This window comes from Myodes glareolus, chromosome 23, assembly GCF_982192425.1.
Source record: "Myodes glareolus chromosome 23, mMyoGla1.1, whole genome shotgun sequence".
Classification (NCBI taxonomy): Eukaryota; Metazoa; Chordata; class Mammalia; order Rodentia; family Cricetidae; genus Myodes; species Myodes glareolus.
In genome coordinates, this window is record NC_142048.1 from 52,576,424 (window position 1) to 52,601,189 (window position 24,766).

Genomic DNA, 24,766 nt, shown 5'->3' on the forward strand with positions numbered 1-24,766 from the left:
AACCCAGTTGTCTGCCTAATTGATTTTGAAAGTAAAATAACATACAGCATCATGGGGCTGTTTCCTGCAGATTTGAGATTCAAATGTCTCCAAGCCTTGCTCATTTTCTAAACTCTACTGTAGTTCATTTTAAAATCTACAAGCCTTTTGTGATAATTTTCCTTTTCATATTCCTCAACATAGAAATGTCACATTCCCTCCCTCCCTCCCTCCCTTCCTTCCTTCCTTTCTTCTTTTTGTTCTTCTTTCCTCCCTCCCTTCCTCTTCCCTCTCTTCTTCCCTCCCTCTCTCCTTCCCCTCTCTCTCTCCCTCTACCCCATCTCTTGCTGTCTTCCAGGATTTGGTAGCTATCTAACTAGTTGCTGAAAATTTAGTCCTTGCTGCCTCTTCGTGAGCTGTTCTAAAAAAAATAAAATAAAATAAAGTAAAAAAATAAAAATAAAACAAAAAGCAGGTTTTTGTATGTATAACATGATCTCAGAGAACTGAACTCAGAGAACACAGCAGTCAGTCCGCAGCCGGTATTTTAACGTATCGCTGAGAAATACGGATGTGTTGGGCCCCCACATTCCCTGTCCTTTGAAGGAGAATTTTGTGGGGGCAAAGATTATGTTTCCTCAACAACTGCATGCTGAAAAGCTAACCCCAGCTTTGATCAGCTGGACATTTGGGGTGATTAAATCCTGAGTGTAAGGTGTCATGATAGGAGTTACTACCTATTAGCCAAGGCAACAGTGAGCTTGCTTTCCTTCTCCTGCCCTCTTAGGAAGGTGGACAAGGCACATACGTACACAGACATATATAAACCACATGCTCTTATAGAAAAATACATACACATCACACGCATACACGTTTATGTGTGAGAGGAAAAACTAAAAGAAAAGGTGCTGCGAACTCTGGATCTAAGAAGTACAGAAAAGAAAATGATAAGAACATAAGTTTGCTGAAGGACACAGCCTCCCCAGACTCTGAGCTCTGCTTTGTGACCCACAGTTGCCACTGTTTCTGAGGCCACACCATTGTAGAATGCATGATAGGATATCAAGCACCTTGTAATCACACCTAGAAGACAGCCACTAACTTCAGTGTCCTGGCTGTGCATGGAGCTGGGAAGGCAGCAGAATTGCTCGGAGCTCTTTTCTGGAAGTGAGCACCGTGGAATGGGCAGATATGCTGTGGAGTTGCTGTGTGCTAATAGGCCATTGTACCATGCTGGTCACAAGTCTACCTGCGGGCCAAAGCTCCACAGGTCTGCAGGACTCTGTTTCCCTGCTCTCTTCCACTATCTGAGGCTCTCTGTGGGCTATGCTGCTGGCCTTAAGCTTGGCCCATGCTGTGAGATTGTGTTAACTCCATAGGGTGAACTGCATGAATGAGACAGAATGAGACTCACCACAACCTCTGGGTTGAGGGAGTGAACAGTGTAGACACTGAATATGTTATTATGGCCATGCATCTGACTCCCAGAAATGAGTAATTGTCATAAGTGGCTTAAGTAAATTTGCCCAATGGCTATCCTTGGACCACAAATTAACTAATCATCCACCTTTGTCTTGTTTCTCCAGCACATGATGAAGTCCCAGATGGCTAAAGCTCTGCCCTTGACTTCTTAGGACCAGGCCTGGGATAAGATTTAACTCTTTCCTCTTTGGTTTGCTCTGCTTTGGATTAAATTCCCCATATAAAATACTTTGCCTCAAGCAAAATTTCATTACTGTTCCAGGAAATACAGACAAATGCTTTAAATCCTTCGCTTTACATTTAGAAACTGTAGTGTTACCTAATTTTGCCTGATTACCTAAATACCCAGGCACGCTCTGCAGCCCTTGACATACCCAACAAGCAGAAAAAGCTGCTGAGGACATTGCTCTGCAGAAAAACAACACTAGGAGAAGCTGATGGAATTGCTTTTTTTTTTTTTTTTGATGGATTGGTCTTTAAGAATACCACTTTTAGATTAAACTGGCTTCATGGGGAAATCACCTGTCTCGTCCTCCCTGGGCTGTGCCTGCTCTATTGAAAACCCAAGTGGTTGGGAGCCGATGAGGGGCCTGATGAGACTCTAGCCCAGGCTGGAGAGTTTGAGAGGATGATGAGAAGCCCATTAGAGCTTGTGCATTTGATAGTAGTGGTATGTGGATGTTCATTACCATTCTGGCCAATATTGCCACAAAAAAAAAAAAATTGTCCTAATGGAATGGCTCCTGTTACTAGCTTCAGGATGTAATTTCAAATCGTTAAAGTTGTGAGGTCGTCTTTTCCTTGTGACTCAGCAGTGTTTGTAATGTCCCTAAGAGGAGATAATGAAGGGCCAGGCAGCCCCTTGATTGTTTGCAGTTTTCCCAACATTTATTCTAATGGACAACTGTTATCTCAGCGTAGCCATTTGCGGAATGCAAACTAAGAGCTTTGCCCGCTCCGGAGTGTTTCTGAGAGTGGAAAGTGCAGCAGCGCGTGCTGACTCGCTGAGCCCGGTGTGCTGACTTGGGGAGCCACTGGCTTCGAACTTGGGATATCCCACTTGTGCCTGTCATCTTTATGCAGGGGGCAAAGGTTACGCCCATGCAACCCTCCTCATGAATTACCAGCTGGTGATGCAAAGGATTAGATTGATTTGAAAGCATGTGTTTCCCACAAGTGGAAGACAGTGAAGCCAAATCACATTGCCCTGGAATACTGACTTTAGAAGATCACACGCGCGTGCTTTTAGATTAAGATTTCTTAGTTTCAGGTATGGCAAAAGTTTAGAAAATAGACATTTCCAAAATATCAAAGACTATCTTAAGCAGTCATGTTTTCTTCTCTCTGTTTAATTATATCCCAATATTTCTCCACTCAGTATTTCCACACATTGGTATTTCACATGGAGCAATCTTAAAGATTTAGTTGGGGGCTATCCTTCAAGCAGCCTGAACTGTTCAGTTCTCAGATTATATAAGAGATAATCTTAGTGTACCTCATTTTCCACACTTTATATATCACAAGTGAAACCTAAAATATTAACCCCATCATCATCAATATTTTATCAAAATATTATGTTCATCATTTGCTTAATTGATGTTAGACATTTCAGCATCATTCACGAGGGCCATTTAGTCAGGTGATTTTCTATCATGTTAAATGAAGTCAATGAATAATAGAAAATATTATTTTAACACATACACTGTCAGAGAAGAATGGGGAGCTGCTTAGTCTGTCTGTCTGCTGCTTTAGTCATTGGGACGGCCTGGAGCCCTCCTCCAGCTGCGGTTATTATAATCACCATCTGTGCTGCTGTGCACACATATATGCACACCTAGAAATCAAGAGAAAAAATCCAACTCTAGCTTACAAACCTATGCTGAGGCAATGCTCTTGGTTCTCCTCGCCTGTCAAGATGTAAAAGCGCACGCATGTGCGTTCACATGCATGCCTCCTCAAATACTTAAAAAACCCAGCAGCAGTCTTGTATTTGTTTGAAAGTTGGGTCTGCGAAGTAACATAAGAGGATCGTTTTCATGTCCAATTCTATTTAAGCAAGAACAGGACCAATAACTTGGTATGAAAATGCAGCTCAAAAGCTGTCCTGACATCCCTGAACTCGGCTGTGTCCAGGAGAAAGGCTTGCAGTGAGCAGGGACAAGCCAAGCCTGATTGTCCCCCACAGGCTTACACTTCTAAGGACATGTTCATGACCTGGGGACTCTGCCGCAACTCTTCCTGCAAAAGCATGTTTTTGTCAACCACACACTCAAGGAGACATGGTCAACTTGTCAGCCAGCGGGGGGAAACGTGCTAGAGTGTGGCACAAGGCACCCCGACTTCTGCCATAAGCACATCCTGGGCCTAATTTCAAAGACTCTTGCATCAGGGAAGTATGCTTTGGATACAACCCATGGACAGCTCTGACCTGGAAGCAATTTGAGTCCAGAACAGAGGACAGAGGGTGCAAGAGAGAGATGAAACTACATCATAGGGTGTCAAGGTCATGAGAGAACCTTCCCAATAAATACAGAGAGGACAGCCCTCCAGCCTTGACTCCACAGACGGTGGTGGGAAGATGACAGGAGGGCTGCAGCTGGCTAACGGCTCCTTTCTGAAGAAAGCTGGCCATCAGCAAGTCCATTCATTATGTCGTTTCCAGTTCTGACCTTCTTGGAGACTACATAGTCCCTAACTGCAGCTGTATCATGAGGCAGATTATCTAACAAGCAGAAAACTATGGGGCAAAGAGGTCATGAGAGAAAATACCAGGGTAAGGAAAAGCCTGTAGATTGATTATCTCCACAAGGTAGACTGAGGGTCTCAATCATATCACTGTTGTCTTTGCTGATCCACACTGCACATATACCTGCTGCCCTCAGTTGACTTTCAAACTCCTTCTTAGGGAAATGCTTTAGGCCAGAATTTCATTTTTTTTTGCCTTATTTTTTTTTATAGATTTTTATTGAGCTCTACATTTTTCTCTGCTCCCTTCCAGCCTCTCCCCTCCCGTTCAACCCTCTCCCCTCCCCTTCTACCCTCTCTCAAGGTCCTTGTGCTCCCAATTTACTCAGGAGATCTTGTCTTTTCCTATTTCCCATGTAGATTAGATCTATGTAAGTCTCTCTTAGGGTCCTCATTGTTGTCTAGGTTCTCTGGGATTGTGATTTGTGGGCTGGTTTTTATTGCTTTATGTTTAAAAACCACTTAGGAGTGAGTACATATGATAATTATCTTTCTGGGTCTGGGTTGCCTCACTCAATATGGTATTTTCTAGCTCCAGAAGTTCTTAATGTTCATTGTTCCCCATGGTCCTTCGCTTAGTGTGGGTGTGGGCAGGTGGGGTCTGGTGAGGAGGGAAGAGCTGGAGTTGCTGCAGGGTGCACTGCCTGGACGTAAGCTTCGGAGGCTGTCAGAGGACTGCATGGCACAGGTTAGCTTGCTGCTGTTCAAGGGCTTTGCAGCTTGTGTATTCTCCTGCAAATGGACTTGAGAGAGAAGCAAAATTCTCACGTTTCTGTAGAAAACACAGACGTTGAGTGGTGACTCAGAAGTTAAGAGCATTTGCTTCTCTTCCCGAGAACCTGACATCAGGTGCCCACAAACACCTGTGACTCCAGCGCCAGCCTCACACCCTCCTGTAGACTCTGAGAGCGTCTGCACATGTTCATATGCACAAGACACATACCTATACATACATAAGGTGTGCACATGTTCATACGCACAAGACACATACCTATACATACATAAGGTGTGCACATGTTCATATGCACAAGACACATACCTATACATACATAAGGTGTGCACATGTTCATACGCACAAGACACATACCTATACATACATAAGGTGTGCACATGTTCATACGCACAAGACACATACCTATACATACATAAGGTGTGCACATGTTCATATGCACAAGATACATGCATATAAAAGACACATGAATATACATACATAAAATACACACATGTTCGTATACACAAGACACATATATATACATAAAAATAAAACAAAAAATTAGAAGACTCATGGAACTGTCTAGGTACCAACTTCCTGGGCTTCCAATAAATGTGGAGACTCAGGTTTCAGAACACATTCCTGCTTATATCTTAGTCAGGAATGAGGAAACACAGGAAATTTGGAATACTGGTTAATGTTATCTAACTGGATGAGTTGCCTGTTCATGTTTTTATTTTCCTCAAATCTGGGTCAGACTAGGGATGTGGAGAATTCAAAGATGGTAGGAGCAAGTAGAAAGACTGACTGGGACTCTCCGTCTTGTTGGACCCTCGGAACTGGTTTCCGCAAAATGGAAGCAGCAGGAGCTGGGATCTCAACACTGCCCTATGCTTCTCATTTGGTGCTCATTGGAGGCCTCCCGCCCTTCTGCGCTCCCCAGGAAACTTCAGAGGTAGCCCCACCCTGTCTTTTTGCTCTAACCAAGCAGAATTATCCTGCCCAACAGTTCCACGGGGCCTTGGGGAGCACATTTCTGTTCTGATGCTGCCGCATGGTCACCCAGGGAGCAGGAAAGTGAGAATTCCAGTCACCTGAGTGCGGAGGGCTGGTGATCTGCCTGGATGTTCTGTTTCCAGCAACATGGACAAGGAATTCAGAGAACCGGGATCCCTGCTGCTATCCAGTGACTGCTCGACATGGCCATGCCCTTCCCTTAGATGTAGAGCTACAGGCAACCAGTGGCTGCTGAAAGAGGAAGCAGGGCTCAGGTTACTCCTGGTTAGAGGCAGTACCCAGGCCAGATGTCCAGAGATAAACTCCTTGATAAATTATCCAATCCCAAGGGTCAGTGCTAAACACATGTACATATGAACAGCTAAGTGGACTCTGTAAGGTGTGTGTGTGTGTGTGTGTGTGTGTGTGTGTGTGTGTGTGTGTGTGGAGGGGGGCATGTGTAGCAGTAATTATAAAAGAAGAGGTCAGGATTGGACAATGAACAGGAGAGACATGGGGGTAGAGGGATCATGAACATGATGTAACTCATGTGAAAATTCTTTTTTTTTTTAAAGAAAGGAAATTAGGTTCCATCTTGAAAAGTATTTGAGCAAGAATGTTCCTTCTTCATTGTCTTGGCAGAGTGGGAAAGCAATGTAGCCTGAATTTAAACGTGCGAGTGGTCCAGAACCCATAAGGGACGACAGGCCAAGGACAGTGTATGAGACAGTTTCTAGTTGTCTTGGTGGTGAAGCTATGGACCCAAATTTCCCTGGAGAGGTTTCTCACAAATCTACATGATTTCAGACCCAGAAAAGTTTGGGCCTAAAACCATGGACATTTTTCTCCCCAAACTGTGCCAAGCCGTCATTCCCATGAGCTGTGTGTCTGAATATAATTTTTCTAGATCTCTGGTGATCTTGAAAAGGGAATGATCTAGCAGACATATTCACAAAAAAATCATGGATACACTTCACTCCCTAGTTGCATGTTACATTCATATGGCCAACTGAAAAATACTGATCTGGGTTTGAAAAACATTTTTTCAAACACACACACACACACACTACCATAATTTATGTTTTCTCTTAGATGATTTGCTGTTAACTGAGTTTTCTGTCCTGCCCGGTTCCCGTGGTCCCAAAAGAAATGCAAAGACGTCTATGTTAGTTATAAACTGACTGACCCAGTAACTCAGGCTCCTTATTAATTAATTCTTATAACTTAACATTAGTCCATAATTCTTGTCTGAGTTAGCCACGTGGCTCAGTACCTTATTTGGTAAGACAGTCACATCTTGCTTCTTCTGTGACTGGGTCACCACTACAGACTGTGTCCTCTTCCCAGAATTCTCCTGTTCTCCTTGCCCCACCTCTACTACCTTCCTGGTTACCCTGCCTATACGTCCTGCCTGGCTACTGGCCAATCAGCATTTATTTAAAATATAATTGACAGGGTACAGATAATCGTCCCACAGCAATCTGATAAGAATGTAATGCTTTAGGGAGTATAAAGAAAATACAACTGATGACAGGTTTGTGGGGCTAGTGGGCCAGGACAGTGTCCTGGCTACAGTAACAGAGTATCTCATAGTAGGGACAGGGAAAGAGTTCAAAAGGCAGGTTTTCATGAGGGAGCCTCCTTTGTGCTTCCTACTATTGCTCAGTGTGGAGAGGGTGCAGGTGAACCTGCTGGGGAGGCTTGACAGATGGGCACGAGAACATGCATTCCCCAAGGCCTTGGGGAGTTTTCAAGTTTGTGGCAGAGATGGGCACAGAAGACCTGTCACGTGAGAATGGAGACAGAGAAGCAGCCTCTGTGTGTTGGGCATTTCAAGCTGAGGAGCCCTTGAGTCGTGCCTGACAGAAAGGAGCTCCAAGACCCACAACCGCATCCCCAGAGAATGCCTGAGCAACACCTTTCCTGGGCTTATTTTACTGAACGAGCAATTCATCAGTAAAGACTTTTTGAAAAGCCTTGAAGAGGTATCTCCTTCTGGCTCATAAATTTTATTTCCTGGAATTGATCCCTGGAAACAAATATGCTGATTCAAAGAATACGCTTCTAAGATGGTTTAATGTACAGTTTATCAAACTATTAGCAACAAGATCAAATTGCTGCGTGAGGAGGTTGGAAGCTCTGAGGAGGACTACTCACTCAACCGTGCCGCTTTCTGGACTTCACGGCTTGGATGGATTGATGAGGAAAGAGTTACAGTGTTCTCTCGGTGAGAAGAAGTAGCTTTTTATGATGCAGAAATCGATGCTCACTTTTTATCTCTAACTGCACCCAACTCTGTCGGAAAGCATTTCCAATGCTGGGTGTGTTTTACAAGTAACCACAGTGAGCTTGTGTCTTCCCTTTTCCCTGATCTGTTATTTACTCAGTTGGAGAAGGAAACATAGTCACAGGGGTCACTTTGACTAAGGGTAGTGGTTTTACTTGTTTCTCAGTTGTCTGTTTTTCATCTTTTGAGAACTGTCTGCTTAGTTCTGTACCCCACTTTTAATTGGGTTGTCTGTCTGCATGATGTTCAGTCTTTTAGTTCTTTGTATATTGTCAGTACTAACCCTCTACCAGATGCATAATTGGGAAAGTCCCTTGCCCAAGCTATAGGCTATGGCCTTGCTTTAATGATGGTGTCCTTTGTTGTACAAAAGCTTTAGAGTTTTATGAGGTCCCGTTTATTAGCTGCTGGTAGGTTTTAGTGCTGTGGCATTGGTGTCCTTCCTGTTCAGCAAGTCTTGGGCCAATTAGTTCTAGTCTCTTCCCTGACTTTCCCCTTTATCAGACTTAGTCTTATGTTGAAGTCTTTGAAGCTTTTGTGGCACAGTTTTCTGCAGGGTGATAGATATGAGTCTATTTTCATTCTCCATGCAGACATCTAGTTTGACTAGCACCATTTGTCGAAGATGCTGTCTTTTTTCCAGTATGTATTTTTGGCTTTGACAAAAATCAGCTGTGTGTAGACAGTGGATTTATGCTCAGGACTTCAATTCTATTACATTGGTTAACTTGTCTGTTTTATGCCAATTTCAAGATTTTTTTTCATTACTGTCATTATGCAGTACCATTTGAAATCTGAAATGGTACCTCCAATGGTTCTTTTATTGTTCAGAATCGTTTTGGATATCCTAGGTGTTTTGAAGTTTAAGTTTTTTTTTTATATTTCTGTGAAGAATTGTGTTGGAATTTTGATGGGGAGTACACTGTCTGTTGCCTGCTTTTCGTAGGCTGGCCTTTTATACATTATTAACCATACCGATCCATGAGCACAGGAGATCTTTCAATGTCTTCCTACCTCTGCCTCTGAGAGCAGGGATTAAAGGCATGCACCACCACCTCCCGGATGTCTTTAGGATTTTTGTGTATAAATTAAATTGTCTGAAAATAAAAGCAGATTGTCTTCCTTTTTTCCTATTTGTGCCCCCATTTATCTCCTTCAGTTGCCTTTTTGCTCTAGCTCAAACTTCAAAGTACCATATTGAAAAGACAAGGAGAGAGTATGCTCATACCAATCTTGTCCCTGGTTTTAGTGGAAATATTTTGAGTTCTTCATTTTAGTCGATGTTGGCTGTGGGATTGCTGTAAATTGCCTTCATTATATATAGATAACATCACTTTTATCCCTGCTCTGCCCAGGACTTTTATCAAGAAGAGGTGTTGGATTTTGTCATTAGTCTTTTCGGCATCGAATGAGATATCGTGTGAGTTTTGTTCTCCTGGTTATGTGTTGGATTTTGTTTATTGATTTTTGTTTTGAACCATCCCTGCATCTCTGGGATGCAGCTAACTTGATCTTGCAACTTTTTGTTGTGTTATTGAATTTTTTTGTAAGTATTGTACTTAGAAATTTTGCATGTGTTCAGAAAGAATATTTGTATTTAAGTGTCTCTTAAGATGTAGTTTGCATGGTTTGGATATCAGACTAATGTTGGCTTCATAAAAATTATTTGGAAATTTTTCTTACTTTCTGTTTTGCAGGGTAAGTTAAGGAGTAATGGCTTTAGTAGCTTGAAATTCTGAATCCATCTGGTTCAGACCATTTTTTAGCTGGCAAATGTGTAGTTACTGCATCCGTTTCGCTGGTCATTGCGTCTGTTTAAACATGCCATCTTGATTTAACTTTTGTAGCCCATATTTATTACGAGATTAATCCATGTCATTTACATTTTCCAGTTTGATGGAATACAGTTATTTTTTTTAATGTATGCCCTCATGATTTTCTAAATTTCCTCGGTGTCTGTTGCAGTCTCTCCCTTTTCATCTCTAATTTTATTCATTTGGGTCCTCTTTCTTTCTTTTTGTTAATTTGACTAAAAGCTTCTCAGTATTGGTTATTGTTTAAATAACCAACTCTTCATCTCATTAATTCTGTGTAGTTTATTGTCTCTGTGTTTTTATTTACTTGCTATCAGCCCTGAGTTTTATTATTTCTTCCAGTCTACTCTCTGGGATATGATTTCTTCTTTTCTAGAGCTTTCAAGTTTATCACTAAGTTATTAGTGTGATATGTCTCTAGATTTTAATATAGGCATTTAATGCCATGAACTCATCCTCTTAAAACTGCATTCATTGTGTATGAATTTGGGTATGTTGGGTTTTCATTTTCTTTCAGTTCTTAAAGAAACTAATTTCCTTCTTGATTTCTGTCTTGACCAAATTTAATTCAGTAAGCTGTTTTGTTTTGTTTTTAAATTTTTGCTTCCATGAGCTTGTGTACTTTCTGTTGTTTGTGTTGCTGATTTTCAGCATTAATCCACGGTGACGGATAGGATATAAGATGCTCTTTCATTCAATATTCATTTATTTGTTGAGACTTGTTTTGAACCTTAATAGGTGGTAAATTTTGGAAGAAGTTCCATGGGATGCTGAGAAGAAGGATCTTCTTTAGTATTGCAGTGGAATGTTCTGTAGACATCTGTTAGGTCCATTTGCTTTGAGACACTGTTTAACTCCAGAGTTTCTCTATTTAGTTTTTGTCTGTATGATCTGTTTATTGGTGAGGTAGAGTATCGAAGTCACCCACTATCACTGTGTGAGAGTTAATATCTGATGTTAGTTGTACTTTAGTTTCTTTTATGAACTTGGGTGCCCTTGGTGCTTAGAATTGCAATGTCCTCTTGGTGGATTTTTCCTATAATGAATATATGGTGTCCATCCCTATATCTTCTGATTAGTTTTAGTTTGAAGTCATTTTGTCAAATATTAAAATAGCTTCTTCTGCTTGCCTCTTGGTTTCATTTGGCAGAAATATCTTTTTCCATCCTTTTACCCTGAGGTGATGGCTGTCCTTGGTGGAGGTTTCTTGTGTGCAGCAAAAATAAGGATCCTAATTTTTAATCAAATCTATTAGTTTGTGTAATTTTCTTGTGGGTATAGAGACAATTAATATTAATAAACAGTCATGTTATTTTGCTGTTGTGATTTGGGGTCCCCTTTTTGATTAATTGTTCTGACATTATTTATTCCTTGTTCCCTCTTCGGTGTAGTTAACCTTCCCTTCAGACTGAAGTTTGTCTTCTGGTGCCTTCTGTACATAACTTGATTTATGACAAATTATTTAAATTTATTTTTATCATGAGATACTTTTTCTTTCTTCCTTGATTGTGTTTGATAGCTTTGTTGAGCATACTAGTCTCGACTAGCCTTTGTGGTCTCTGAGAGTGTGTGGAACATCTGTCTAGGCCCTTTTGGCTTTCAGAGTCTCCATTGAGAAGTCATTATTCTAAAGAACCTGCCTTTATGTGTGAGTTGGTCTTTTTTTCTTGTAGCTTTTAATATTCTTTCTTTGTTTCATTCCAGTTATTGTGTGTCCTGGAGAAATTCTTTTTTTTGTCCTGTCTGTTTGGGATTTGATATGCCTCTTGCACCTTTATAGGCATCTCTTTCTTTATATTTATGAAATTTTCTTTTTTGATTTTTTTCCTAGGAATATTTTCTGTGCCTTTGACTTGGGTCTATTCTCTTTCCTTCCTGACTATTATTTGTAGTTTTGGTCTTTTTAGACTATTCCAGACTTCTTGGATTTTTTTTTAAAAAACTGAGTTACCTATTTATTCTGTCTTCAATATATGAAATTTTCCTCTCCTATGTCTGTCAATCTGTTGTTGAGGCTAACCTCTGAGCCTTTGACTTCTTGAGTTTTTTATTTTGAGGTTTATAATCAGTGATTCTGTTTTGCTAAATTCTATTTTACATTTTGAAGGGATTTCCTTATTTAACTCAAATATTTGTGTTCTCATAGTTTTCATTGAGGATTTTGGAAGATATTAACATATTGAACATATTCATAATTGCTATATTGAAATCATCCTGTATTCATAATTGCTATATTGAAATCATTCTGTTCTTCAGTTACTTCAGTTCTCTTGGGGCATATTACAAAAGGATTTATGTCTTCTGGAGGAAGCATGTTGTCTTAGTTGTTCATATTTGTGTTTTCGCACTGGGATTTAGGCAGCTGGAGTTAGTTGTGGTATTTCTTGGTTAGATATAAGTTCTCACATTTGGGTATGTGGGTGGTATTTGGTTCATTTTTGATGTTGTCCCAGTCTCACAAGGTGTGGACCAGAAGAATGAAATGGGAGGGTGGGTTAAGGTATGCAGCAATTGCTAGACTCGGGGTACCCTAAGAAGATCAGACTATGAAGAGAAGGAGAACATCACTAGCCTGTCTTGATCCCAGTGAAGAAAGACTGGGGAGTCCTTGGTGGACAACAGTTCTATGGGTCAATAGGCAGTCACAGAGAAATGGAGGCAGGCAAGGAGGGTGGCAAGGAGGGCAGTGAGGAAGACCCAGCAGACAGAGCATCCACGCCCCAAGACCAAGTCTCAGGGAATGGAGATGTCCTCTGTTCTTGTTTCTGTTAGTTTGTTTTTCATTTTATTTTGTTTTTAGATGTAACATACAGTGGACATTTTTTCCAGTTGGGTGCATTATCTTTTAACAAATTCTTAAGTTTCTTTTGCAAGTCAGTTGTAACTAAGTACCATGATTTGAAGTTTATCTTGTTCTTGACTTGTGTGGAATCTACATAACGAGGAACAAGATGGTTCCAGTACTTGCTGTCCAGGATTTTGACATCCAGTGGGTATCTTTGTGAATATTAAAAATTCATGGACAATGGAGCAGGAAAATACAGATGGTCATTGATTTAATCAATTTAGCTGCCATTATTATTAATAAAAAGGTACATCTTTAATTAATTCTTTCAAATCTATTTTTTCTAGACTGACTTTGTAACAAAATGTTCCTGCCTACATATGGGTAACTAACCTCCTGGTGACTGGCTAAGACAGGCTGTCCCCTCCTAGTCAGATGTGATATAGACTAGCCTTCCTGGTCAAGTGAGGCACAGAATAGTCTTTCTAGGAAAGCCTAGTCAAAGGCAGCTTGTGCTAGTCCTACAATTAAGGTCAAAGGTGTAGGTTAGACCTTCTTTGGCAGGCTAGGTGCAGTCTAGTCCTTCCTGGTCAAAGACAGTATGGGGTAGACCTCCTGCTCAGAAAGACTCAGGCTATTTCTCTTGCTAGGATTAGGTGCATACTAGCCCTTCTTTTCAGAGGTCTAGGTTAGCCCTTAGGATTATCCATGTTGTGGGCTAGCCCTCCTGGTCAGTGTCTGTCAGCATGCTCCATGGGAAACAGCTGGTCTCTCCAACTCTCATTGACCCCATTAGTTCGAGGCAGGTTCTTGTCAAGCAGTGAAAATGTGGTGGACTTACCTTCGGAGAGGATCTACATTGCCTAAATCCGGCTTGGGTTTTTGTTAGATTAACAGTCAGGGGATTATAAAGTTGTGGACCAAGCTTAGAATAAGCTTTGCTTCTAAGAGTTCTACCAACAACTGTGCTGTGCTGACGCTGCTTATTCACTAATAAGAAAATTACAGCTCTCTGCCAGAATGACAGGAAGGGGGCAGCCACAGCTTGACATCCCCGTACCTCCCTACAAGGGAAAACAAAAGCGCAGCTACTCCTTGCCCTTGCTACATGTGACTCCCTGGAGCTGCCCTGTTGCCCGTGGGTGTTCTGAGCTCCTGGGACTTCAATGCTCCTTCTTTCAGGCTCTTTTAAATTTCTACTTAATTCAAAAGTGGAAACTTGGAGGAAGCTCCAGTTGGAATTATATTTCCTCAGTGACCCCAGATAAGACGTGAAGGATATTCTCCCTTGGGAATTCAGTGCTGCTATTGCCTACAGCCTTCTGTTAACATGCTCATGGCTTGTGAATCACCGGAAGTCAGGGTCAAAGGCTTGTTAGACCTTGTGCGCTCAGCCCATCATGCACCACTTGGAGACACATTGACATTTGTGAAATTAGAGTATCAGAGTGTGTGTACAGTGGGACAGTATCCACCCCGCAATACTGTGACAATGAAATGGATAGACTATCATTTTCTGATGAACATATTGATGAACTGAAGGCAATGGATAGATAGATAAGATAGATAATAGAGTAAGAAAGGGATGGAGGACAAAGAATTAGAAAGATGATAGCTCTATAAATTATAGATAAGATACATAGATGAATGATAGAAAGACTGATAGGCGGGTGGTAGATGTATAGATAGGTGAAGATTCATAGATAGATGATAGATTATAGATAAAGGGGTAGATAATATAAAAATTGATTGATGACAGACAGATGATAGAAGATAGATGTTAAAAAATAGGTAGATATGTGATAGATGATAGACAGAAGATGGACAAACACATAGATGACAGATGGAAAAATAATAGGTAAATAGACTGAGACATTATAGGTAGATTACTGATAGATGACAGATAGATGACAGATAAATAGATAAGAGAAATACATCAACTACCTATATATTATCCACATATATAAATATTCATGTACATGCATATACAAACTGTATATAGAATGTGCATCTGTATCACTGTGTGCAAAATTTTTACACCCACAGGTGATATAGCTATAAATAGAGATGGTATTGAGACTGAAAAGATTCACACATACAGGAGGGAAAGATAGCAACTTTTGCTTGTTAAGATGAAGGTTGGAAAAGGGAGATCTGAGCGGCATCAGCAGGGTGGTGCCTACAACAATGTGTGTGGCCATCCCCCCAGGTGAGCCACCTAAGACCCAGGTGAGTTGAGTGCCTGCCTGAGGTCGCTCACTGAGGTCAGTGTGTGTGTGTGTGTGTGTGTGTGTGTGTGTGTGTGTGTGTGTGTGTGATGTCATGCTTGAGGACTCTAATTTTGTAGGTTTCACTTTGTGATGAGTCCCCTGGTAGAATATGTGGACCAATCCACTTCATCTATCCTGTCTCTATCTGCCATAGTCTGACTGCCCACCATATACCTAGCCTTTATGTAGGTCTAGGAGACAGAAGGGCTAGCTGGGCTTCTGGTTCACAGGAAGTTAGCAAGTAAACTGTATTCTTACTTAGAAGGTCTGCACAAGGGACCCAACTTGTCATGAAAATACATAATATAGGATGAATACAACCTGGGATGATAGATAGAACAGGCTTCACCTAACATGAGATCTGACAGGTGAAGGGGCAGCATTACCAGGGAAATGCAGAGAAGAGTGTCCTGTGCATGGCTTTGCCTATGTCCAGAGGATGCAGGAAGAACCTTCTGGAGGAAGTACTTGATCTGATTTAAAAGGGGATTTCCTGAAGACTTTGCTGCAACCCTGAACTTGCATTGTTCTTGTTGGTCATATTTTTCTCAAGAAGGTGTATATGTTACATGTAAGTTTTTAATTAAACCATTCCAATATTCATAATATGAATATAGTATACAAGTATGTATTCCTATATATATATGTGTGTGTGACATGTATACACATGCAACATACACACATAAAACATAGGTACACATGTATGTATACTTAGATATTTTTTTCTACATCAGTGCAAGGTGAACAGTTCCTTTGTTACCCCCTGACATCCTATAAGCTTGGTGTGGTATTCAGATTGTTCTGTTTCACTCTGGTAAACAGATATACAAGTCCCCACGCTACAGGCTTATGAGAATACAGCATAAAAAGTATCATCAGCAGGCTTCTCTCCCCACATCTGTAAACGGTACCTTTGAACTAACAGACTTCAACTGCCTAGTCTCCATAGATGAAACAGATCATTTAAAATGTCTCCTAGACTCTTCTAATAGGTTCTGACTCCTTAATCATTACGGAAAGGTTTTAACTACGGAGGATCCCCACATAATCTCTATAACGATTCTCTAAAGCTGTGAGAAGTCTGGTTTCGAGTCTGAAGCACCCAAACAGAACGAAATTGAAAACTATTAGGGTTTCCAAATGCATTTTGGGAAATGATCTCAGGACGTTGATTCTACATTTTTCAAGTTACATAAGTGAAATATGAGTCACAGACTTGGGTCTGGAGAACTCGAATCCCACATGGTCAGCCCTTCTATCGTGTAAGAGAAAGGCCAAGCTGAGGGGAGGCTGAGTGAAAAATAAGGAATGAGTACCTTATAAATAGAATCCCAGAGTTTATGGCAAAACTATTTGGAGAAAGTGGAACAAATTGGGCTGCTCTGCTTTGGCTCAAAGCAGGCCATGTTAAACTGGGCGGTCCCACGAGTTCCACATTTATTTTTACTTTTAGCCGAAGCACAATCTTGTTGAGGACTTTGAAGAAACATGGATTTTCCTGTGCTCTCTGTGGCTTAGTTTGATGCCCTTGAATGAAGCAAAGAGGTGTCTCTCCCAGTTACCTTGAAGGGACCCTGGGTTTATTAGTTCCTTTTCTCATTGATGTGATGAATTCCTGACAAGAAATGATTTAAGCAAGGCAGGGTTTATTTAGGCTCTCAGTTCGAGGGTAAGGTCCATCATGATGGGAAAGGCAAGGTGACAGGAGGCTGAGACCACTGGTCCCATTGCTTCCGAAGTCAGGGAAGCAGGGAGAAAGGAATGCTGGTGCCGTGCTCCTTTTTATTCAGTCTGGAACCCAGGCCTTGGAACATTGCTGCTCAACATAGGATGGGACTTGCCACCTTCTCTTTCTGCTCATGACTGTGGATGTGAGGTGACTAGATGCCACAAGGCCCTCTCTTCATTTCTTTGTAGGGTGATGGACTGTAAGATTGTAACCTGAAGTTGTGAACTAAATCAAACAGGCAAGCAAAATTCCCCCCACCCCCGGAGTCAGTTCTTGCCAGGCAATGTATCTTAGTATCAGAAAGGAAACCAGAACACGTGGACTCTTTTGTTTTGTTGTGAGGCACTTCCGTGATGTGCAGCTGACACAGAAAGCTTCATGGGAAGAAATCCATAGCATGGCTACCAGCCAGCATCGATAAGACTGAAGCAGGAGGATGACGAATTTGATTTCAACCCAAACTACATAATGAGACCGTATTTCCTAGGATGAAGCGCTGCATATGTTTAACATAGAATTAGACATAGATCAACAAGCTGTTCCTTCTCCAGTGACACCACTAAGTAGGTCTCCTTGGGTACTTGTATTCAGGTTCAAGTTGTTGACCCTCCACCACTGCAACACACGTAAAAAATAAGCCTTTAAAAAATAGATTAATTAGTTCTTCCTGGCTAGTAATCTTTAAGAGATTTTGATATTTTTGTTTTTAATTTATGTGTATGAGTATGTATTTATGTGTATTTAATTTTAATCTTGTGGGTCAGCATGATCTTTTGGAGCTATGTGAGTCCAGGAAACTTAGGCGACCAGCAGAGGGCACTAGATCCCCTGGCACTAAAGCTATGGGCAGTTGTGAGACGCCAGGTCAGTTTTGGGAACTGAACTTTGAACTACAAAGAGCAGTAAGCACCTTAATCACTGAACCAGCTCTCCAGCCCCCTCAAAGTACTATACATAGCCCCCCTTATTCTATGACAGAAGCCAGCAATCTGTTCTCGTGAACTCAGTCTGCCCCATGAACTAAAAGTGGGTTGGTATTTACCGTAAAATAAATTATGTGAAATTTAGATATCAGAATCCATAGACATACTACTCTAGCTGTGAATCCACGTGAATAATCTTTCCAATGATAATCAACTTCCTGGTTGTGATGAGACTAAAAGGTACTCTATTCTCTACAGATATGTCTGATGATTGACACAAATCGGGCCTTTTTGTAGACAGGTGTTTGCAAATACAACAAGTCAAGAAGGTATTTGTTCAAGAGTGCTATAAATGTGGGCATGCAATTGAAATGCAATTTCACCTTGTCATGGAGATTAGAATCATTAAAACAACGTGTTGTAAAGCAAGCTTTATACTAAGCTCAACAGGTAAATGAAGGTGAGCTGGATGGGTCTGAGTTTTTAATCAGCAGTTCCCATATCCTTTGGACGTTCTCAATATTACCAAAGGTATGTGGGATGGAGTTTGTAGGACAACCTTTCTTGGGAAAAGGGAGAGGAGATGAAGCCTGTCTGGGAATCAGTCCTCTCTAGCTGCCTGAACTGTATGTACTTCAGGAATCCAAGTGGGGATGGGAGATTAATTAAATAATAAATAAGCACTTAGGATTGGGTGGAACTTTTAACTCTAAGCCCATCATGCACACGTCTGAAGTTTGTCATTGAAGTGAGCGTCTGACATAGCGGGCTTGACCTCGGGTGCCCGCAACAATGCTTTCCCCCAGGTAATACATAAATAAGGCAGCATTTATAGACAAGCAGTTGCTTCCCTGTGCTTGGAGACCAAGTACTCATCTTGACCACAGAGGAAGCCACACAGGTAACTTTTGGGACGATGTAGCTAAACCTTCACAGACCAGAGGTGCCAGTAGGCGTCATTTCAAAACAAGATTTGGCAACCAAGATACAAAACAATTTCACAGTGCACAGCCACAGTTCCTCCCAGATCCAGAGAAAACATATTAGGTGAATGCCCACATACGTTTGTATTGACTCTGCATTTGTAGATTCAGTCAAGCACAAATCAAAAAGTGTTTTTAATTGTGTCTGCACTGAATATTTTAAAACTTAAAAACATTTTCTTCATTGTTCTGTCCTCAATGATAGAAGGAAAGCTGTCACCTTAACCTTTAGGTTCTGAGTCTGGGCCCAGAGGTTGGTTATACACAGACATTATCTATGGGCTATGAAGGCTTTGAGCCACTATGAATTCTGAGCCTTGTTGGGTGGGAATCTATTGTGGCTACTGGGGAAACACCGTAGTTTATAGATGGTGAGACTGTTTTACAAATCATGACTTAACTTTTTTCTCAAGGCTTAGCTAGGAAATAGTGGTATGTCTGAAATTCTGGGATCCAGTGGTGCTGTTCCCCAGCCTTGCTTTGTTTATTTCCAGTCCTTCTGATTGTTAGGGTTTATGATATGATCAATGTTTCCTCCTTGCCAATCAAACCGCATTTTAGCAGTAGGCAGTGAAAGTCGCCAGGCCACTACCCAGGAGGCTGAGCTGAGCACTGGAGAGCAGAGAGGTATTGGAAACAGGTCTGAGAAACTGATCCCATCCACTTTTTAAAAGATATGATGCTACTTTAATAAATTCTAACTTTATTCCAGTTCAAATATCTTCTACACTCATTAGTCTCATGAAGGCTGTTCTTCTGCACTGTGACGGGAAAGGGTCCCCGTGGTGAATCCTACAGGTGGATTCTGGGAAAGTAGTCCACTTTCAAACATGATCAGCAGCAAGCCACCTCAGCTGTATAATCTTAGTTCCTTTTCTATTTATGATTCATTATGATCAAGGTCCCGAGAGAAGGAACTGAGAGATAGAACCACATCTCCTGCACCTGTCATTGATGCAGAAGAGAAATGTTGAATCCTTTTGAACACTTTGATTCTATCATCTCAGGGCAGAGTGTTGATATTCTGCTGAAATCATCTTAAGATGTAGAGGCATGTAACAACCAGCCTCTGCTTGAAGCATCTCAGGAGACTATCAGTGATGCAATTTTTAAGCAGGTGTGGCAGCACCAAGGGACATTCGATCTGTTGGTTTCAAAGGAGACTACCCTCCTCTCTCTCTCTCTCCTCCTCCAGGCTCACAGGCATGAACCTACCATCACCCGTTATCAGCAGCAAGAATTGGCTCCGGCTCCACTTCACATCGGACAGCAACCATCGGCGCAAGGGGTTCAACGCTCAGTTCCAAGGTAAGAAGGCGCCCACTCAACAAATGCACAAAGAAATAAGTAAATGGCATGTGAAGCCCTGGTCTTTCTCCACCCTGAGATTGTGGGACGTTACTAAAGAAAAAAAATGAAACTGTGTTTGAAGATGCCTTCTCTCCCATTTACTTAGAAGCCACCAACTATGGAAAGTGTGTGGAAAGGAGTGGCTGTCACTGGTTAATGATCCTTGGCCCTCTGACCATCTACAGCAGCAACTGGTTTAACTGAAAAGCAATTAAGCACTGGATAATAAATTTATGTTATCACTCATTGTACTTACCTTCCACACAACAAATAAACACTCGCAGCCGTTTATCCATCATTTACACATTTAGAGTGGGCGAGCACACAGGGCGTACTTCAAAATTCAAATAAATTTTGATATAACATTTCGTTCTAAAACATCCATACTCCTGAAAAACACAGCTACCAGATTAGTAATTTTCATGTCATGAGCCTTGAAATAAAGGTTGTATTATTTAGCTAAGCACAGCTGTCTTGAACGGTGTGGTTCTGAAATGATCTCTTTACATCCAATTCCTACCTTTTGTGCCTGGATCCTGAGCCTTTCCAATCATCAGTAACCCCTATTAATACAACAAAAAGGGATTCCATTGATAAGTGGCCTCCATGAAATCATTCTACTTACAAATAAAAATGTCATACACAAAGTTCTGGATGGCGAAGGAGCTCACAAGGTACCACTCCTCCTTTCTGAAACTATTGGCTCCCCGGGGACTCAGGGAGAGGCAAAGTCATTTTTCTTTCGCTCTATTCCCACTGGTGAATTAAGCAAGCCCCAGTGGATAATTTCTACCTCATGGTCTCACACAGCCTGGGTTCTACTCCAGGTGACAAAGAAAACAGGAATGTGTGAATGTAAGTAATATATAGGTGGACTTGGGGGGAGGACAGAGGTGGGCGAGGAATTAAAATGGATTGTGTACATGTATGGACATATCAAAGGATAAATTTAATTCATAAGAAATTATAAAACACCCCAAATGGACTCCCCATGTTTCACCCACGTACAAGCTTAAAGATGTGGCTCCCAGCAAAGCCATGTTTCTTTTATTTGCAAAGCACAGGAAGTGACTTATACTACTGTGCTGCTGTTCTTTGATCAAGTAGAATAAGACTGACTCTCTGGAATGAAATCTGGGGGCTGCTGAGTTGAGTTTGGGGCTGGGGCTTGTTAAAGGCCATCCAGGCCTAGGACTGGGTGAAGACACAGAAGTCACCTGACCTTAAATCTAGGGGTATCTTGTTTCACCATAGTAAATTTGAGTGGAGGTCGTGGACCAGCTCGCTGCTTCTCTGTGTAGTGTCTTAGATTTTCATCTTTACCTTCATGGACATTTAGAGTAGGAACAGCCTGTGGTCCCACCTATCCTGGGTCATAGGCAAAGCCAAGAAGATTATTAGAAGCACAGTTACCTCTGTTGGTCTGTCTTTAAGGTCTTTTATCCTATCACGTTTGCTGTGGTGGAGTAAGTATGGGAAGGACCTGGTAATAGGGGAAGCGCTGTCACATGGACACAGAGTGGAAGGAGCAAAGAAGAGGACACTTGTTCTGGTGGGGATCTCTCTCTGCAGCTTCTCTGAGTGAAGGGACCTGGCTCTGAGTGAAAGGGACAGCCTTTGGTCTTTAGAACTCTCCCAGGCTGGTCATGGAGTGTGGTGGGTGTGCAGCCCCTAATGTTTCGAAGAATCTATTTTGTAAAACTTTGGTTTAGCTGTGGAAAATGTTTTTTTAATATCATCCTTCAGGCCTCATTATTTGTCTATGTGATTGGAAGAAGTATAGAATACAGACTATCCAGCTTAAAAATGACCGAGACTGGAAAACAAGAAACACACAGACTGGGGGAAAATCAAATATATACAATTTAATAATTGTAAAAATATAAGCTACATTTCTGAAATTTACAAACATATGAAGTAGAAAGTAACTGTAAATAAATATTACATATAATTGTATAATTATATATTTATTTATGTAAATATATAAATTATATATAAATATATAATTTAAGCACATATTTCATTTGAATGCTACATAACTAAATTATATGAGTAAACCAAATACACCTCAATTTTATATATAAAATATGTATATAAACATATATATATATGTATATAAACAAATACACAGAAAGAGAAAGTGAGAGCAGAGAGAGAGAGAGGGAGAGAGAGAGAGAGAGAAGAAGAAGAAGAAGAAGAAGATAAAGAGAAAGAAGGGATGAGAAAAGATTAAGAAAAATTGTACCAGGATTTAAAAGAATCCCTAATCACTGCCAAATGATAAGGCCACGTAACCCTAGCTGAAGAAGAAACTGTACATTGAAACCCTTCAGCCTGTCTGTGGTTCAGTTCAGCATTGTGGGTAGATGAAAGCACCTGCTTATCCATGAGCTCACGGGCTCTTTGACTAGGACTTCCTCTTCAGACTACGTCTTAACAGATCCTTCACCATGGGTCCAGACACAATGTCACCCATCCGAGAAGGACATTGACCTAGCAGAGCCTTCACGATTGACACCAGAAATTACTGAACTGGACCATAGCTAATGGAGGACATGCAGAAAAGCCTGCATTTAATTTTCTGGCTCCAGAGGGCAGACCCATCACCACTGAAGGGACACTGCAGGGAGAGGCGGGATGCTGGCTCTAGAAAAAACCCAAGAATGCCAGAGATAAACAGTGAGGACAGTGACTAGGGATGCCATCTTCCCTGACTCCTCACCAGGCCCCAATGCCATGTTCGTGCTGAGGTTGTCCTCAGGTCCCTCTCGTGAGAAGCCCATGGCTGTCACATGGAATTACAACAGCCCTCTTCCCTCTGTCTGGTTTGAATACCAAAGAGCTCCAAACCCTATTTTCTTTTTACAAACTTAACACACTAAGGGGGATTATCAGCACAGTTGGTCAACAATCATAGCACTTCAAATGCATACAGAATTTCCACTTTATTCATACACTTCTGTCAAAGGTTCAGGGTGTAGGGATGATTTCTCTTCTTTTGACAGGAAGAGAGAACCTTAAGGAATGTAGGGTTGGCAGTTACAGGCTGTTAAACGTACACAGACCTGGGTAGGGATGAATACGCTTAAAAGCCAGGGAACTATAAAGGAGCCAATGGGGTTGGAATAGGAGACTTTTCAGGGGAGGTGCATGGTAGACAATGGAATAAAGCAAACAAGGGGAAGGGGGCAAAGTCATGAGGGATGGGGGCTTGCAGGAATTAATGAAGATTAAATATGTACAAAAATCCACACGGAAACCTATTACTTTGGAAACCAATTCAAAATATAAAATAAACTTGAAAATACATTTGTAGGTTTGCCAGCCTTTTAAGGTTTCTGGTGGTCACACCCATTACTTGAAGACATCCATAAATGGAGATCGCTTGAGAATTAAGGAATTTGAGGACAGATCAGAAACCCTGTGTGGTTCCCATCTACTATTTACAATTCCATAGATCTTCCTCAATGGATGATTGTTGTGTTCTCCCAAAGGACGGCTTCACAGGCACAAAAACAAAGAAAACATTCTTCAGGTTTTGACACTTTTCTCAGCTAAATAAACAGCCACCACCATGGGATATCACTTCCTGTCTTATCTTGTGATGTTTAACTGTCACCTCCCATCTCCTTCCTGGAATCATCTGGCTTCTCCTTAGCCATCCCTTCCTCACCCATGGCATCCAGACATGCCTACATGAGACGTAAGGATGATTAGCAAGCCAGGCTGCCTTGCTGTTGCTGCTGTTTTGAATGTGCACTCGCTTTTAAGATAGTCCTACGAACAGAAACTGCCACAGAGGCAGAGAGACCCCTCTGATAGATCTGTAGAATCTGCTGCACATATTGGCCTCGTAGTATATGACAGATTTATGTAGGACACATTATTTCTCTAAAGCAGCTGAAAATGGAGCCCATTCTTTATATGGTGCCTCCACCATTAATTATAATTAAATAAGGTCCTCGTTAGCACTATCCATCATATGGGCGTTTTTGATGTCTACAAGATGAATTTTTAAAAAACACATTAATCTTGAACCTTGAAAGCCTGTGTCCTGAATAGGCATCTCTGAGCTGGGCTTCAGTTCTCAACGTATTCACCTGGCTATCAATAAAATCTTGCTTTTTCACAAGATGCAACCCCATTGATTTCTGTAATGGATAAATCATTTTGAAAGAAAGTGTTTGTAATAAAGTTCCAATTTAAGTAGGAAACACCCTGTCTCATAAATCAAGAGAAAATCTGATGGCAACTTGAAAGCTTATGTTGACACAAATAATTAGCTTGCTTTTTAGGTTATGGCTCTATATAAGTATTGATTTTCCTTTTATTTAAAATGAAGGCCTTTATACAAAATGGGGACTTCTGTGTTATTAAAAATGCATTTGGGAAATTGAAACTTCATGTGCCCAGATTTATAAAACCTCTGTGTTACCCAATCTCCTGTATGCACGGTCCCTGCAAGTGTTTTGCAGAGGAGATCTCTGGTAGAGAAGCCCCCTAGGTTCTAGTGTCAACCTGTGTGTACCTGCCTCTCCCCAGAGAACACTATGTCTGTGATCGTGAAAGGAGCAGTACCCAGGACCGAGAAGGTGCTTGTCTGGCATTCCTTTAAGAAATTAAGGTAATCAAAGGCCCTTATCTATCCAGTGCTCTTGGACCACTGGCCCACCGAGGAGCGCAGGCTGCTGGGGGTGGAAACTGACTGCTT

The 24,766-nt window shown here is 41.3% G+C and overlaps 1 protein-coding gene across 2 annotated transcripts in view; it reads left to right on the forward strand.

The window, feature by feature from the left end:
• The window catches only part of Csmd1 (CUB and Sushi multiple domains 1), a 1,511,659-nt gene that overhangs the window by 948,933 nt on the left and 537,960 nt on the right, over positions 1-24,766 (forward strand). For both annotated transcript variants that reach the window (XM_087901170.1, XM_087901171.1), the window contains exon 6: positions 19,901-20,013. In XM_087901170.1, coding sequence (XP_087757296.1) covers positions 19,901-20,013 — 113 coding nt within the window. The remainder of the gene's footprint in view (positions 1-19,900; positions 20,014-24,766) is intronic.